At 43.4% G+C, this 18759-nt stretch overlaps 1 protein-coding gene across 4 annotated transcripts in view; it reads left to right on the top strand.

Moving 5' to 3' along the window:
- Positions 1-7919: 7919 nt before the first annotated feature.
- The window catches only part of IFT54 (intraflagellar transport 54), a 277257-nt gene continuing 266417 nt past the window's right edge, over positions 7920-18759 (top strand). For 2 of the 4 annotated variants that reach the window (XM_060682392.2, XM_034426210.3), the window contains exon 1: positions 7920-8150. In XM_060682392.2, the coding sequence (XP_060538375.1) occupies positions 8028-8150 (123 nt within the window). In that variant the 5' untranslated portion in view covers positions 7920-8027. The remainder of the gene's footprint in view (positions 8151-18759) is intronic. The other 2 variants (XM_060682393.2, XM_087885372.1) reach the window with 2 other exon arrangements.

The raw sequence follows: 18759 nt of genomic DNA, 5'->3' as shown, positions 1-18759 counted from the left end.
TTGTCCATCGCAGCTTCAGTCTGGCCGTAGGCGCCTTGTTTCGCCTGGCTCAGGACTCGTTGGAATTCGTCTTGCGGGCCGCCATTTTGGACTGGACCATCGCCCGCTTATTTGGCTGCTCCGTAGGCACAGCGACCTGGGCTTTGGTTCCCAGGGTTGCTAGGTTGCCGGCAGGTGTGGACGCTGTCCTGATCATACCTGCGTTTCCTGCTGTCTGGAGAGGTGTGCCTGAAGGTCTCAGGAAAGTATTTACCATTTTTTTCTATTAAAAAATAAAAACATTAAAAAAAAAAAAGAGGACCTTAACTGTTACCTCCTTATATTGGAAGCCCCTTTCTTGTAAATAGTTATTTGAATCTTTATCCTTAAAAAAAAAAAAATTACTTAATTATACTTATAATAAGGATTATTCTAATCAAGTGTATATAGATATTTACAATTTACTGCTACTTTTCATGGGGCTGTTGGCAGTGAGGTATCATGGAGGACAGGGAGGCACTTGCTCTTTCTTCTGATCTAGATAGGAGCCCTTCTCCCTCCCCAGTGCCTTCCCCTAAACAGCTCAGGGGGAAGAAATCTAAGAGCTCTAAGCAGGCGAAGACCTCTAAATCTACCAAAATAGATAAGGATGCCCAACGTAGGCACAATGCATTAGAGAAACAATTTGCCAAAGCAAGGCAACAGGTTCAAGTCCCTTGTCAGGAGCCAATTGAGGAGGAGTTAGGCCATGAGGTGGCTTGTGACCCCTCGGCCTCCCATAATGTGTCTTCTCTGGCTAGTGGGCTGGGAGAGGATTGTCCATCTACTTCCCATGGGTTCCCACTGCCATTGACTAATCAGCCCTGTGTTAGACCTAGATCACGATCGTCTAGTGCTGCTAGCCACATTTCTCAGGCTTCTAGATCGGTTCCTGAAGCTACATTTACACCCACTGCAGCCGGCCTCCGCCCTGAGGCGGGTCCTTCTTTTGGTCAACCTATGGATTTTCAGTCCTTTTTTACTCAGGCCATGTCCCATATGGGATTACAACAGAACATGGGTGCCAACCCTGCTCCAGTTTGCGCTCCTACCTCCGCTTTTCATATGCATCCTCCTTCTGGACAACAACAGCAATCTGCTCCCTATGGTCAGGTCTCTGATTCTGCCAGGGAGGACGATTTCCTGGAGGACTTTGAGATGTCTGAGGATGAGGACGAGATTCAAGACAAGCCGGCTTTCCCAGGTCTTTTTAAGCCTTCTTTGTTTCGCTCTTTGCTTCGCAAAGCGAAAGCTGCCACCAATATGGATACCACTCCTCATCAGAGCTCTTCCTCTGCTCCACCTGGCCCTAACAGTAATCTGTTCAATCTGCCTCAACCTGATGATGACTTTGTGCCCTGTCCTGACCTCTTCTGCCAGGTCATTCAAAAGCCTTGGGACCGCCCCGCCTCGTTATCGGGCCTGAATTCGTTTGATCGAAAACTTTATGCTTCGGCTCCTGCACTGGACGCCCTTCTGCAATTACCTACAATTGATGATCCGGTGGCTAGCCTTACATCTTCTTCCATCCTGGTAGGTGAAGCTGGGGATGGCCTCAAGTTTGAGGATAAACGGGCCGAGATGGCCTTTCGTAAAACGCACCAAGCGGCGGCTTGGGCCATTCGTGCCGCTACCTCCTCATCATTCTTCAATCGGGCATCACTGGTGTGGTTGCGTCAATTGAGGGACAGGCTACCACCTGAGGACGCTCGCTTGCAACAAGACCTGGCCAAACTTGTCGCAGCGGCTGAATATTCGGCTGACGCGTCCCTGGACGCAGCTAAGTTCTCTTCCCGTGCCTTGGCTTCGATGGTGTCTTCAAGACGTCTCTTGTGGCTCCGTAACTGGAGAGCTGACGCTAAGTCCAAGTGGCACTTGACTGCTGCTCCTTACAAAGGGCCTGCTTTGTTTGGATCTTCCCTGGATTCCGTGCTGGTCGAGAACAGGGATAAGAAGAAGGTGTTACCCACGTCCTTTCGTCGCCAGGATAGGCGCTATGTACCGTATGGCAGACAGCCCTTTCGGCAGGACCAAGGCGCTGGTGGCGCCTCTTATTACAGATCCCCGCAGTTCCAGTACCAGCCAACCTCAGATAGGGCATCCTTTCGTGACCGTGGTCGCCGACAATCCAACTTCAGACGACCCTTCAAGCAGTCAGCTGGCTGCTTCGCCAGGCGCGGTAAGTGACTCACCGTCCCTGGTCCCGATCGGTGGCAAGCTCCAGGCCTTCTCCCACCTGTGGCCGACTACCACCTCGGATGCCTGGATTGTCCAAACTGTCACCGAAGGTTTACGTTTGGAATTCATCACCATGCCACAGGACTTTTATGTTCACTGCCCTTGGCCGACTCAGCCGGACAAGCGGTCCCTCCTGTCTCTCGAAATTCATCATCTGTTGCAGATCCAGGCTATTGAACGTGTTCCATCAAACCAACTCAGAACCGGCTTTTATTCAACGCTATTCCTGGTGCCGAAGAGCTCGGGCGATTGGAGAGGCATTTTGAATCTACGACGTCTCAATCAACACATCTTATACCGTCGGTTCAAAATGCATTCCCTCAAGCCATTGCTCGTCTGCATCCGGCGGGGAGATCTGATGCAATCGGTAGATCTACACGTCCCCATTTACCAGTTGCACAGACAGTACCTCAGGTTTGCGTTCGGAAACCACCACTTTCAATATCGGGCTATGCCATTCGGCCTTTCGTCCGCTCCGAGGACCTTTACAAAGTTGCTGGTGGCAGTGGCGTCGTCGCTCAGAGAGGTTCCTGTTCGTCTGGCATGCTACCTCGACGACATTTTGATCCTGTCGTCTTCCCCCGAGCAGGCGTTTCAAGACCGGGAACTAGTAGTTCACACCCTTCAAGACCACGGGTTCACTTTGAACTTTGCCAAAAGTCATCTGTCTCCCACGACTCGTATTCTACATCTCGGAGCAACGATAGATTCGAACCTGTGTGCGGTCTTCCTCTTCTCCGACAGACAGGTCAGCATACGGACAGTGGTGTCTCAAGTCTTACTACGCAGGACTGTAACTTTACTGACTCTCTCCCAGCTTCTGGGGAAATTAATATCGTGCATCGACATTGTCCCTTGGGCGCGTTTCCATCTTCGTCGCCTTCAATGGTTCTTGCTTCCTTACCAGAGACAAGGTCGAGCAGAGTCTCTTCTCAAAGTAGCAGTTCCGGCTCCAGTTCGCCTTTCCCTGAGGTGGTGGCTGTCTCCGGCCCTCAGCAAGGGCTCCCCCTTCCTAGAACCAGAACGGATGGTGTTGACCATGGACGCAAGTCTGCGGGGCTGGGGGGCCCACCTCAACCTTCAGTTAGCCCAAGGTGTATGGTCGTCGACGGAAAAGCTGCACAATATAAATTGGCTAGAGCTCAGAGCGGTTCGACTCGCTCTGATACACTTCAAACACCTTGTATATCGCCACGACCTTCTGATTCTAACGGACAATGTGGCCACCAAGGCCCATATCAACAAACAAGGGGGGACCCGCTCCTGGACACTTATGCAGGAGGCGGAGCGTCTTCTGTCGTGGGCGGAGCTCCACCTCTCGTCGATAAAAGCCGAACACATTTCGGGGACTCTAAATCGAGAAGCAGATTGGCTCAGCAGAGACCAGATAGATCATGCCGAGTGGAGGTTGGACCCTGGCCTGTTCCAGGACCTATCCAGGAGGTTCGGTCTGCCCCTAGTGGACCTGTTTGCGACGGCTCAGAACACCCAGTTGCCGAGGTTTTTTTCCTGCTACCCGTCTCCAGCAGTGGAGGGTCTGGACGCTCTTTGGAGTCAGTGGCCCCGGGGGCTTCTTTACACCTTTCCCCCCCTTCCTGTCATCTCCAAAGTCATTCGGAAGGTTATTCAGGAGCGGGCAAACCTTCTGCTGGTAGCGCCGTATTGGCCTCGTCGGGAGTGGTTCGCCGACCTCAAGAACCTATCTGTCGAACCACCGTGGAGGCTTCCACCCGACAAGGTTGTGTTGACTCAAGGGGCCGTCCGTCATCCGGAACCAGAATGGCTTCGATTAGCCGTGTGGCATTTGAGCGCATAAAGCTCTTCAAGGACAATTTGTCTGAGGACGTAATCTCCATTATTCAAGCAGCTCGAAGACCATCGACCATTCGTATTTATGACGCCTCATGGACCGCCTTCACGAGATGGTATGGAGATCACCATGTTGACCCCACGTCTGCGGCTGTTCCGGACATTCTACGATTCCTGCATGCGGGGTTCTCAAAAGGATTGGCTCCTGCGACCCTACGCCGGCAGGTGGCTGCTCTGGCCACTGTCTTGTCAGGGGATGCTCGACTTCCTTTGTCCCAGGATCCCAGGATTCGTTCCTTTCTCCAAGGGGTCTCCAACTTGCGGCCGCCACCAATTCACCGCTACCCCACTTGGGACCTTACCTTAGTGTTGCAGGCTTTGACGGTTCCTCCGTTCGAACCCATTGCTTCGTCCAGACTCCGCTACTTGTCCTTCAAGATGGCTTTTTTGTTGGCAATTACTTCGGCTCGCAGAGTATCCGAAATTGCAGCTTTGTCCATGAGGAGTGACCTCTGCGTCTTCTATCCTGACCGGGTGGTTTTACGCTTAGACCCAGCCTTTGTCCCCAAAGTAAACACTCGATTTCATCGGGCCCAAGAACTCGTATTGCCTAATTTCTGTCCGAACCCTCGTCATCCTGATGAGAGGCGCTGGCATACCTTGGATGTGCGAAGGGCATTAAGACGATATCTTAAGAGGACGGCCTCATTCCGCAAGACTGAGGCGCTGTTGGTGTCTTTCCTCCCCTCTTCCTTGGGTCAGAAGGTATCCTCAGCAACAGTCGGCAGGTGGCTTAAGGCCTGTATCTCTAAGGCATATGAATTGCGGGAGGCTCCTGTCCCGGGCGGTATACTGCCCCATTCTACCCGTAGTGCTGCAACATCAGCGGCTTGGGCTACCCAGGCATCGGTAGATGATATTTGCCGGGCGGCCACCTGGTCTTCCCTTTCTTCCTTTGTAAGTCACTATAGGCTAGATAAGTTTGCCTCTGCAGATGCTGCCTTTGGCAGACGAGTGTTACAGTCTGTAATCTCCCCTCAAGGCCAGTCTTCGGCTTAGTTCCCGCCCTTTCTCCTCCAACTTGGGTATGTCCCAGAATGAGGAGTGTCTGAACAGCGAGGAGGAAAATGGTCGTTGCTTACCTGAACGACCCTTTTATCCTCGCTGTGAAGACATTCCGTCCCTCCCTGATCTTCGCCAGGTCTGGCCTTGGTGGGGGTCTGCTTTCTTTCCCTCTGTAGCTGTCTGCTTCCTGTGTGGCAATCTGGTGGTGTTTCTGCATGTCAGTCCTAATGCTCTTGGACCAAGTTGTCTTCGTGAAAAGTCTGAGGAAGGAGCAGGAAGTGAGGAGGTTCCAGCTCCAGAGGGATTTGATTGACACTCAGCCATGCAAATAGGAGTGATGATTACCCAGAATGAGGAGTGTCTTCACAGCGAGGATAAAAGGGTTGTTCAGGTAAGCAACGACCATTCTGTTTGATTGATTGAAAAAAAGACAGAATCAGTCTTTTATGATGCCAAGGGAAAAAAATAACCTTCCAACATTTATTTACATAATTTTTGCAATCATGAGATAAAATGATTAACTATGAGGTTATAATTTGTCCAAATGATTAACTATGAGGTTATAATTTCTTAAACAGGGGGTTGGATTAGAAGACCTCAAAAGTACCTTCCAACTCTATTCTGTTTGATTGATTGAAAAAAAAAGACAGAATCAGTCTTTTATGATGCCAAGGGAAAAAAATAACCTTCCAACATTTATTTACATAATTTTTGCAATCATGAGATAAAATGATTAACTATGAGGTTATAATTTGTCCAGAGAGGTTTGATGAATAACAGGGACTACTTATTTGTCAAAATCCTTCATTATATCAAACCATCATTTCTTTAAGAATTCATAGGTTAATCATATGTACCAGGTTTATTGTGCGCAGCTTTCACATCAATCAGGAGGCTCTCCATCTTTACATGGAGTTACCTTTGAAGAAAATCTGGAAGCTACAGCTTGTATAAAACAATAGAGTAACAGAATTGAAGGGAGCTAGGAGATCTTCTAGTCCAACATCCTGCACAAGCAGGAGACTCTATACCATTTCAGACAAAGGTTGACAACTCCTCCAAAGATGGAGCACCCACCACTTCTGAAGGCAACTAACTAGGAGTCTCCTAGAGAGGCTCTGGAGGCTGGGGACAGCAAAAAATGTCACTTCCTGTCCAACTGGAAGTTGGGAAACAGGCCTTTTGGGGCCTCCGGAGGGCCTCCGAGGGAGTGGGGAAGGCTGTTTCGCCTTCCCCAGACGCATAGAGAGGATCTGGAGCCAGGTGAGAGAGAAAAATGGGCCTACTGGGCCATCGTGTGCCAGGAGTGGGGGGGAGAGGGGGAGTCACCCACGCGCGGGGCGCATAGAATTATGGGCATGGGCATGTGTGCGTGCGAACCTCCCCTGCCCCCCCTCCTGGCACGCAATGGCAAAAAGTTTAGCCATCACTGCCCTAGTCCTTCTTTTGAATAAAGAAGTCACTTAGTCACTTTGTCAAAGAATAAAATAAGATTTATATGGCATGATCTGTTTTTGACAAGCCTGTGTTGGCTTCTGATTATAACATTGTTTGTTTCCAGGTGTTTGAAGATCTCTTTTTTGATTTTTTCCCCCAGGATCTTCCCAGGTATTGATGTCAGGTAATCTGATCAGAATGTATCATTTTGATTAGGAAAGCCATTTTGAGAGGTCTGGGTTTTCATTCAGTAAATCAAAACCCCCCAAACCATCCCCTCACTCCTCAGTCGATCACATGCTCCAATCAACCGCCGTCCCATCTTGAGACATCACTCCGACCACTCCTTCTCCAGATGCAGGATCGCCCTGACCTTGACTGACAGGAAGAATGCTATTATGTCTACAGACAACCTCTCTACTAAATCCCCCCTCCTACTTTCCCACACAGGAGAAGGTGGCAGCATGGAAGCTTCCGGCCTAATATGGCTTCCAAAGCTGACAGCTGCTGTTCCCAATCTTATAAATTAAAAACAAGACATAACAAAAGGGAGGAAATAAAAATAGAACATATAGATATTTTTTAATTTATTATTAGATTTTTAACCTACCTTTATTAATTATATAACTCAAGCAAACAAACCTAATATTCCTTCTTCCTCCTATTTTCCCCAGAACAACTCTGCAAGTTGGATTGGCCAGAGTGATTGACCCAAAGTCACCCAGCCAGCTTTCATGCCAAAGGCAGGACTAGAACTCAAGTCTGTTGATTCTAGGTCAGTACAGTACTTTAACCACTAGATTAAACAGATTTTACGGGTATTGTGACCTGTAAAGTTAACATTAAATGCTGCAACATCTCATCATTTTAAATAATTAATTGAACATATTTGATTGATGAGCAAAAATGCCACAATAAATGTTAGGATTTTTTTTAACTATTAGAAAAAGTAATTTTAATTCAAATAATTATAAAAGCAGCATTTGGAACAAGTACATAGAAAATACCTCTTCTAAATTTGGATCATATCATTTTCTAAACTGTAAACCTGTGCAAAGATAATTATTTTATCTGATATAACTTAGTGACACAAACTCAATTGACAGCCTGTTTCTTAATATCTACTATGGGAAGCCACCACCCCCTTCCTAGAAGAATGAAATATTTTGAGGAATATTTAAAAAGGCAGGATAAAATATTTCCCCTAAAAGAGAAATTTTAAAAAATCTTAAGGGAGAAAGAAATTAAGAGCCCCAGCTCTTTTCGGTGGCTTACGTCATCGTCTCCGCTCGTTCGGCCCAATAGGAGGAAAGGAAGGAGGCGGCTGAGACTACATGCGCGTTACCATGGTCACAAAGTTGGGTAGCAACGACGGTGGAGGCGGAGTGCGCATGTGTGGTCTGCGCACTACCGGGAGTTTGTCTGGGCCTGGGTAGAGACGAATCTTACCGAAGGCTGAGATGCAGGGCTCCGTGATCCGGCGTACACAAGAGTTGCTGGGGCGCGTGATTCGAAAACCACCTCTTACAGAGCGCCTTCTCAGCAAGCCGCCTTTCCGCTACCTGCACGACGTGATCAGGGAGGTCAGGCGAAGCGAAAGAGGCGGGAAAGAGGGGGAGGAGAGGAAGCGGTCGGTCGTGTTTCCAGTTGCCTGGCAACTCGAGGAGGAAGTCGCAAAAGAGACGCGTGCAACTTTGAAGGAAGGATTGTGTGAAGAGGTTCCCCAAGGCATTAGACAGGCTTAGAAAGAGGGTTGGAATATTTTCCCCATCCCGTTTGGTCCAACAGTTGTATGGTCCAATGGTTGTATGTATGTCAATCCCTTAAATGGCTGTTGTAGGTAGAGAAACATGCCTTGAATTGGATCGCAGCCCATCACGTGAATATAAGGCTAGAAAGAAAAGTTGCGGCAGTCTTTGTTGATTAAAAACAGTAGTTGCATGGACAAAGCACGGCAAATTTAGCAATCCTTACCTTTGGCTCTTGTTTGTAAAAGACATTTTTTAAATAGGTTTGACCTATTAACATGAGTGAGGCTTTGTCTTTCATCTTTTCATGTGTTGAATACGTTTGGTTTGTTTTTGCTAAAGGCATAGGCCTAAATAGATGTAAGGGAGAATTGTGTTCTCTACTGTACTAGAGGGGATGTGAGGATTTAATTCTATCTAGAAACGTAACTATACTGTAATGGAACATTATGGAACATTATGGAATGTGGAATGGAACATTATGGAACATTTTGTATCCTATCCTATCAAGTGTATCATTTTCTATTATAGATTTAGGCACAGGGGAAAGAAATTATCATTTAAGCAAGTATGAAATGCAAAAGATTATCTGGTTTTACTCTATGAATGTAAGGATCGCCTCTCCTTCCAACTTAAGAAAGTACGAACTCTTGAAACGTGGTTGTTCAAAAGGATTCTTTTATTAAGCAGAAGTGACAGCCATCCAGCTAAAGCAAGATCTGAATACCCTTAGGCAAAGCAGTAGGATTAAAGTGGTAGAGACCCCTCCCTTTAGGTCAGAATGCAGATTTTAGCCAATACACAAGTGTGAAGATGTTTTCTTTACTATTTCCTATGAGAACCCAAACAAACATGCATTCTCACCATTTACTTTAAAGTGAGACAACCCCATGGCTATCATAAAAATTCCTGCAGGTAAAGGAGATCTCAGGGTTCTTTGGTGCCAGGATATAGGTTGTAAAGTATATGTTGACACAGGCGATGCTAGGGAATCGAATTCAAGTGTCCCCCCTCCTCCAACTGAATGGCAGTATCACTTTTAGGGATCTGACATGCTACCCTCCTTAGAAAGCGAAAGAGTCCACCTGAAAATATATATATATATATATATATATATATATATATATATATATATATATATATATATATATATATATACATATATATATATATACACACACACAAGATTTCATGATAGTATATTAACAAAGTTTGTTAGGATATTGGGAGTGAAATTTTCTCAGTAAGATTGGAGCCCTAACATGGTGTTTAGAGACCCATTCATTGTGTGCTGATGGTAAATGTTTCCAAGCAACTAAGTATTGGATTTTCCCTCTGTGGATCCTAGAATCAAGGATTTCCTTGATTTCAAAGTGTTGTTCACCTTCAATCATGATGGGAACGGGTGGTGTAGATGCAGGTGGTCTGAGGGATGAGATTACTTCTCGCTTGAGTAAACTAATATGGAATACTGGGTGGATTTGCCTGAGCGTCTTTGAAAGGAGTAGTTCAACTGCTACTGGATTGATGATTCTAGTGATGGGGAAAGGTCCAATGAACTTTGGCCCTAGTTTTTTCGATGGTTGTAATGATTTCAGGAATTTTATAGATAAGTATACTCTGTCTCCAACATGAAAAGGTTTGGGTTCCATCCTTTTCTTGTCAGCTTGAATTTTAAAAGCTTCTCTAGCTTCCTTTAAAGCTAGTCTAACCACTGGCCACATGTTTTGCAAATTATCCATCCACTCCTTAAGTGAGGGGATGGTGGGTTCTTCTGTGGGTAGTTCAGGCATGGGGCTGAAATCCTGGCCTGTTGCTACTTTAAAAGGGGTAAAACCAGTGCTTGAATGTACAGCATTATTAAATACAACTTCAGCAAAAGGCAAAAGTTCAGTCCAGTTATCCTGTTGAAAATTAATGAAACATCTTAAATAATGTTCTAACACCGAGTTCAAAATTTCAGAATTACCATTAGTACAAGGATGAAAGGATGTGCTCAACCCCTGGCCAGTACCAAGTAAGCCCAAAAATGCCCTCCAAAAGTTGGAGGTGAATTGAGCCCATCTGTCGGAGATGATCCTTTGTAGAGCCCCATGAAGTCGATAAATATGTATTAGGAATAATTTGGCTAAACTTTTAGCAGTTGGGATCTTTTGGCAGGGTATAAAATGTGCCTGTTTTGAAAATAGGTCTGTCACGACCCAAATATTTATTTATTTATTTATCAAATTTTTATACCACCCTTCCCCCAAAAGGCGGTGTACAGCCAAGATAAAAACCCGCAATATAAAAGTTAAAAACAATTTAAAATTATTAAATAGTTTGGCCAATCATCTAAAACACAATAACCCATTAAAATAATATTTGAGGCCAGTCCTGCTTGATGGAATAATAGCGTTTTAAGGGCGTGGCGGAAGGTACGGAGGTCGGAAATCTGACGAATCTCCAGGGGCAGCTCGTTCCAGAGGGCAGGTGCTCCCACAGGGAAGGCTCTCCCCCTGGGGGTCGCCAGTCGACACTGTCTAACCGACGGCACCCTGAGGAGACCCTCTCTGTGAGAGCGTACTGGTCGGTGGGAGGCTATCAGAGGCAGAAGGCGGTCTCGTAAATATCCAGGTCCTATGCCATGGAGCGGTTTAAAGGTGGCAACCAACACCTTGAATCGCACCCGGAAGACCACTGGGAGCCAGTGCAGCTCGCGCAGGAACGGTGTTACATGGAGCACCGAGTCGCCCCCATAATCACCTGCGTGGCCGCATTCTGGACCAGCTGGAGCCTCTGGGTGCTCTTCAAGGGGATCCCCATGTAGACAGTGTTACAGTAGTCCAGACGGGAAGTGAGGAGGGCGTGAGTGACCGTGCGCAAGGCGTACCGGTCCAGAAAGGGGCACAACTGGTGGATCAGGCGAACCTGATAAAAAGTCCCCCTGGCCACAGCCGTCAGATGATCTTCTAAAGACAGCTGAGAGTCCAGGAGGACACCCAAGTTGCGAACCCTCTCTGAGGGGGCCAAGGTCTCACCCCCTATAGTCAGTGATGGAACCAACTGACTATGACAGGACGCCGGAAACCACAGCCACTCGGTCTTGGAGGGGTTGAGCCTGAGCTTGTTTCTCCCCATCCAGATCCGTCCGGCCTCCAGGCACCGGGTCATCACTTCAAGGGCATCATTGGGATGGCCCGGGGTGGAAATGTACAGCTGAGTGTCATCAGCGTACTGATGGAAATCCACCCTGAAGCCACGGATGATCTCACCCAGCGGCTTCACATAAATGTTGAACAGGAGAGGTGAGAGGACCGACCCCAGCGGCACCCCACAAACTAGGCGCCTCGGGGTCGACCTCTGCCCCCCTGTCAACACAGACTACGTACGGTCAGAAAGGAAGGAGGAGAACCACCATAACACGGTGCCCCCCACCCCTAACCCCTCCAACTGACGCAGCATCATACCATGGTCGATGGTGTCAAAAGCCGCTGAGAGATCTAATAGGACCAGGACAGAGGAACAACCCCTGTCCCAAGCCCTCCAGAGATCATCAACCAATGCGGCCAATGCCGTTTCCGTGCTATACTCAGGCCTGAAGCCCGACTGGAATGGATCTAGATAGTCCGCTTCATCCAGGTACTGGGGAAGCTGTCGCGCCACCACACTCTCCACAACCTTTGCCACTGAAGCGAAGGTTGGAGACTGGACGATAATTTGATAAAAGAGCCGGGTCCAGAGAAGGCTTCTTGAGGAGGGGCCTCACCACTGCCTCTTTCAAGGTGACGGGAAAGAAACCCTCACTCAGAGAAGCGTTGACAATCCCCTGGAGCCAGCCTCGTGTAACCTCCCGGGAAGGCAGCACCAACCAGGAGGGGCACGGGTCCAATAAACATGTGGCCACGTTCAATCTACCCAGAACCCTGTCCACGTCCTCGAGAGTCACAAGGTCAAACTCAGCTAACATTCTCAAGACCCACCTCCATCATCCCATCCGGATCTACCCCGTCGGAGTCCAGACCCTCCTGAATCTGAGCGATTTTGTCATGCAGATATTGCACAAAATCCTCAGCCCTGCCCTGCAAGGGGTCTTCCCACACTCCCAGGTGGAGGAGGGAGCGGGTCACCCTAAACAGGGCAGCCGGGCGATTATCTGATGACGCAATAAGAGAGGAAAAATAGTTACATTTTGCCACTTTTTTTAATGTTTTTTTATTGTTAAAATGTAAACAAAAATACAAAGACAATACAAAACAAACAAAACTCCCACCACCCACAGCACCCACACAACATTCTACATATATACTTTTTGTCATCAACATTATATATAATATTTTTCTTTGCATAATAATAAGAAAATAATAAAAGGCGAAAGATTTATACGATCTGAAGAGAAACCAGAGTATTGGTACCATTGATGCCACACACGGTAATAGTCACTTTCTTCCTTGTCCTGGAGTTCCAGCGTCAGTCTATCCATCTCGGCACATTCTGTTATCTTTGAGATAATTTTATCTTTGGTTGGGAGTTGGTCTAATTTCCAATTTTGAGCAAATAGTAGTCGTGCTGCTGTCAGGATATGTATAATAAGGTATTTCATCTCTTTGGAGAATTGTGCTGTTGTCATGCCAAATAGAAAAAAATCTGGACTATCTTCGACTTGTAGATTCGTTATTTCCTCAATAATTTTTTTGATGTCTTGCCAATATTGTTGGGCCTTTTTGCATTTCCACCAAGCATGAAAATACGTCCCTTTTTTGGTTTTGCACTTCCAACAAAATGAGGGGGCGTTTGGGTAGATTTTAGCTAATCGAGCGGTGGTAAGTGCCATCTATAAAACATTTTGATGAGATTCTCTTTATACGTTGTGGCCCTTGTCATTTTAATATTTTGTTTCCATAATTTCTCCCAATTTGCCAATTGAATGTTATGGCCTATATCCCTGGCCCACGTTATCATGTTTTCTTTTACAGTTTCTTCTAATAGTTTGTATCTAAGAAGGTAATTGTATGTTTTGGTTATCATCTTTTGCTCCGCGCCTTGTAAGATCTTATCCACTTCATTTAAGTTGTTCGAGATTCCAAATTGTTTTTTGTCTGCTGTATATCTTGAGTGCATTTGGGTATAGGGCCACCAATCAATATTTATGCCACCGTTTTGGAGTTGGTGTCTTGGGATAAATTTGCCTTTCTGGTTTAATAGATCTTGGTATCGCATCATCTTTCCTATCTCGAGGGTATTTGGGTGTATCAATGCCTCCATCAGGGACCACCATTTTGGAATTCTGGTGTAATGATTTTTCTTGATTTCCCGCCAAATCTTAAATAGTGAAGCCCTAATTATATGTCGTTGGAAATACATATGTCGTTTGTCCGGTCCGTTCCATAGAAAAGCGTGCCATCCTCACATTAGATCAAAACCTTCTAAATATAGCATTCTTTTATCGTCCAATTTCATCCATTACTTGATCCAGGTCAGGGCTGCGGCCTTGTAATAGAGTCCCCAGTCTGGTAGTGCCAGGCCTCCTTTATCTCGTGAGTCTTGTAATGCTTTGATCTTAATTCTAGCCTTCTTTCCCTGCCATAAGTACGTCATTGTTAACTTGTTGAGGTTCTTAAAAAAGTCTCTTCCCGGCTGTATTGGTATTACCTGGTATAGGTATAATACTCTTGGCAGTATATTCATTTTTATAGAGGCGATTCTACCCATCAGTGACAGTTGTAGTCTATTCCAAATTTCCAAATCCTTTTTAATTTCTTTTAATAATTTAGTATAATTGTCTTCTTTAATCGTGGTAGCCTTTGCCATCAACCAGATACCTAAGTATTTTATCTTCTTTATTATTTGAATTCCTAATTCTTCTTCTAATTTCAACCTTTGTGTCTGAATCATATTTTTCGTCAGTACTTTCGTTTTTTGTTTGTTTATTTTGAGGCCCGCAACTTCTCCGTATTCCTCTATCATTGCCATCAGCCTGGGTCCAGATAGTGTTGGCTTTTCCAGAATAAAGATTACATCATCTGCAAAGGCAAGCAGTTTGTACTCTTCTCCCCGGATCTTAAGACCTTTGATATCTTCCTCCTTCCTAATTTCATTTAATAGCACTTCAAGTGCTATTATGAATAGTAAGGGTGACATGGGACATCCTTGTCATACTCCTTTCTGGATATCAAAAATTTGCGTCATATCACTGTTTATTGAGATTTTTGCTGTTTGATGGGAATAATTTTTTTTTTATCAAATTAAGAAATTTCTCTCCACAATTCATTGACTCCAATTGTATTATAAAAAAGGACCAATTTAGGTTATCGAAGGCCTTCTGGGCATCAAGTGAGATTAGGGCTACTTCTTTATCTATCTTCTGGTCATACTATTCCAAAATATTTATGATCGTTCTCAGATTGTTTTTGATCTGCCTCCTGGGTATAAAGCCATTTTGGTCTGGATGTATATATTTGTGAATTATTGCTTTGAGCTCTTTGCTAGAATTGACATAAATAATTTGTAATCCACATTGAGTAATGAAATTGGTCTATAGTTTCTAACTTGGTTCGGGTCTGTGTCTTCTTTATGTATTAATGTGATGATAGTTTCTGTCCAGGATTTTGGGATTTTAGCTGTCAGTAGTGCTGCATTGAATACTTGTAACAATGTTTCATCTATTGATTGTTGGCAAAGTTTATAGAATTCCGTAGGGATTCCATCTAGTCCTGGGGTTTTATTGTTCTTTTGTTGTTTGCGAGTTTCAATCAATTCAAACATTGTTATGGGTCGGTTCAAGATCTCTCTGTGTTCTTCTTCAAGGTATGTGATATTGGTTTTATGGAGATATTTTCTGATTTGATCTTCTGGGAGATCTTCCTGTTGGTAAAGTTTTTGAAAAAATGTTTTAACTATGTTTTTCTTCTCTAAATGTGTATGGTATAAAGTTCCTGATTCGTCCTGGAGTTGGTGAATAATTCTTTTTTCTGTTTGCTTTTTTTATTTGTAAGCTAACCAGCATCCGGTTTTATTTGCGTATTCAAAATTAGTCTGCTTTGCCATTCTTATTTTCTGTGCCAGTTCAGTTTTTGTAGTTAAATTCAATTTGTGTTTGGCCAAATTAAGTCTTTGTTGCACTGTCTTATATTGGGATACTGTTGTAATTTAGCTTCCTCTGTCTTGATTTCTTCCAATAGGTCATTCCTAATTCTCTGTTTTTCTTTTTTCCTTTTTGCCACATATGCAATAGTTAGGCCTCTAATGTACGCTTTCGTCGTATCCCATAGATTTTGTAACGACGTTTGGTCCTTTGTATTGATTTGGAAAAATATCTTCATTTCCTTTTCTATCATTTGTAAGTACTCTTTTTCCTTTATTATACTTGTTTCCATTTTCCATCTTTTCTGTTTTTGGAAATCTTTCCAAACTATTTTGATAGGGTTATGATCAGCCCATGTACCAGGCATAATTTCTACATCGTATGTTTCTTTGCTTAATTGAGGTGTCATCCAGGCCATGTCCAGTCTGGACCACGATTGATGTGGACCAGAAAAATATGTGTATTGTTTTACTTTAGTGTTTAAGTAAAGTGTCATGTAGACTCATTTCCTGTGCCAAATCCTTGAATGTTTGTGGTAATGTCTTCCTTTTGATTTTGTTTTTCCTATTGCTATGATAATCTTCTCGTTGATTTACAATCAAATTAAAATCGCCGACAATACAGACGTTTTCATAATCCAACTCTTTTAATTTGTCATGTAATTTTTTGCAGAAATCTATTTGGTTTCCATTTGGAGCATAAATAGCCACTAACAATATTATTTTCATTTCCAATTTTACTTCTATCATTAACACTCGGCCCTCTTAACCGTATGAATTAGTTTGGTTCTTATATGGTCTCTGACATATATCACCACTCCCCTTTTTTTGGAATCGCCTAAGGATGTATATATTGTTCCTAATTTTTTATTTTCAAGTAATTTTTTCTGTTGTTTTCTTATGTGTACTTCTTGTAATGTAATTATGTCCACCCCTAGTTTTTGCAGTTTGGTAAATATTTGATGTCTTTTGCTTGGTGAGTTTAGTCCGTTTATATTTATAGAAACAAGTCTTAATTCTTCTTCCATTTCTACTGATGTTTATTTGTCCTTACTTTTAAGTTTTGTAGTGTTTCTTGTAACTCTTTGTGTGATCCCCGTCGTCTCCTCCTTCTCCTGCCTTCCCCTCCTCTGTTCCCCATCCTCCTTGTTTGATGTTTGTACCTCTTGGTCACTGGAATTTAGTTCCTCTCTATTCTCTTTGCTTTCCTGTTTTCCTTCATATCCTAGGTGTTGGTCAACAAAGTCTTGAGCTTTTTCTATGGTGTCTATTCGGAATTTTCTTCCTTCCCATGAGATAAGTACCCCTTCCGGTATGAGCCATCTAAATTTTATCTTGAGCTTGTTTAATTGTCTTGTTAAGAAATTGTAATCTCTTCTCCTATCCCTGGTCCTTCTTGGTACTTGTTTTAATGTCAGAACTTCCCTCCCTTTGTACATAACTGTCTCCTCTCTCATTTTTTTGTATATTTCTTCTTTCATTTTTTCCCCCATAAATCTAATATGTACTTCTTTGGGGAGTTTGTTTCTTCTTGCATAGTTTGTGAAGGCTCTATAAATTTCATCGATTCCATTTCTTATTTCATCTTTATCTTTATGTGTCACCTTTGCCAATATTTCGACCATGGTTTCGCCCAAGTCTTCATCTCTCTGTTCTTCTATATTTTGAAACCTAAGGTAGAAGGATGCCTTCTCCATTTCAAGAAATGTCAGTGCGTCTTCAGTATCTCGGCTCCTTGTCGCTTGTTGATTTTCCATTCTTTCCAGCCTTGCGGCTGTGGCTTCCGTTTTTTCCTCCACTTTATAAATTCTCTGTTCATTCTCCGTAATGTTTTGTTGGATTTTTACTATCTTCTCATCTATATTTCTAATATCCTCTTTGATTTCCCCTACATCTAATCGCATTTGTTCATGATTCCTCTTGGTTTCATCATGGTTAAGGGTCATCTTATCTTCCATTCTTTTCATTCCCTCTTGAATCATTGCAAGGGCCACCTGTATATTTTGCATACCTATAATGGTATTAGTATTCTCTTTATCGATTCCCCTGTCTTCTGCTGTGTGGGGGAGGCCACCAATAATGTTTGGGTTGGGGATATCTTCTTAGTTGTTTTGATAGTGGTTGATGTGCTTGAGGTTGCCATGTCTATTATGTTTAGTATTCTTGTCCACAATTTCATAAAATTATCAATCACCTAGTTAATCTTTATAGGTTAAATATATAGTTATTATTGTGATATTATTTTAGAATACTTCTAATCAACAACATGATAGTATAAATAAGGTAGGTAGGAAGGAAAACGGGGGGGGGGAGGCAAAAGAGAAGGAAAGGACAAACTTTTAGCAATTCATTGATTATCTTATTCTTCAATTAATTACAAAGTAAAATATATTCCTCTAACAGTTTTATACTAATTCTAGTATCAGGTGAATATCAATTTCTATATTCTATATATACCCCTTTACCAATCAAGTTCTAATTGTCTTAATTATTATATTTCTATCAAGTTACTTAAATTAATTAACTTCAAATAAATAAACTTATCAACTATAATACGCTACAGTTATCTGGTTAAGTTTAAAAAAGCAAGTTATTCTGTTATCAATACTTAAGAAGAAAGGCTAATAAGTTGTTAAATATTATTTTACAATTCTATTACGTTGTGTGTATTGTAGTAAATTTAGTCCAAACCAGCAATGACCACTATTGTCCGTTGGTTTCTCTTTGCGGATTTATTTTATAGTCTTTTATCTTTTTTATTATTATATAGTCTTATTCTTCTTCCAATCAATCAATCACCGTTCTAGAGTCTGGATCGCCCTTTTCACGTTGCATTTGTTTCACTGTCCAATTTGGTCTGTATAATCCACTACGTTTCAACTTGTAAAATCAAAGTCCAAATCCAAATCCAAAGATATAATATAACTCCTCGTATGTTTGTGTTCACCGAATGTCCAAACTTAAAGGGAAATTACCGAATGTCCAAACTTTCGTCCAGTTGATCTACTGCTTTTTCTCTGTCCTGATTATGTCCAAAGCTATATCCAAATTGTTCGATATTTAAGAGTCATATAGTCCAGTTGATCTACTGCTTTTTCTCTGTCCTGATTATGTCCACAGCTATATCAAAATTCTTCGATATTTAAGAGTTGAATAGTCAAAAGCTCTGCCGCTTTATATCCTGATCTTCGAAAGAAATGTCACCATAAATGTCGGAAATGATGATAAATTGTAAAAATCCACACAAATAGGTTATTCCGTAGTTTGTCCCACCTCTCTCCACACTATCGCACAATCTGTTTCCTTCTCTAGTTGCCCGATTCAGCCCAATCACTCCAATCGACTCGAATAAGATCTGGTGCACTCAGTTTATACGGATCTG

The sequence above is a fragment of the Pantherophis guttatus genome, chromosome 1, assembly GCF_059756535.1.
Source record: "Pantherophis guttatus breed Tessera chromosome 1, ASM5975653v1, whole genome shotgun sequence".
NCBI classification, from domain to species: Eukaryota; Metazoa; Chordata; class Lepidosauria; order Squamata; family Colubridae; genus Pantherophis; species Pantherophis guttatus.
Note: the sequence above shows the minus strand (reverse complement) of the source record. Positions and strands in the feature narration are given on the sequence as shown.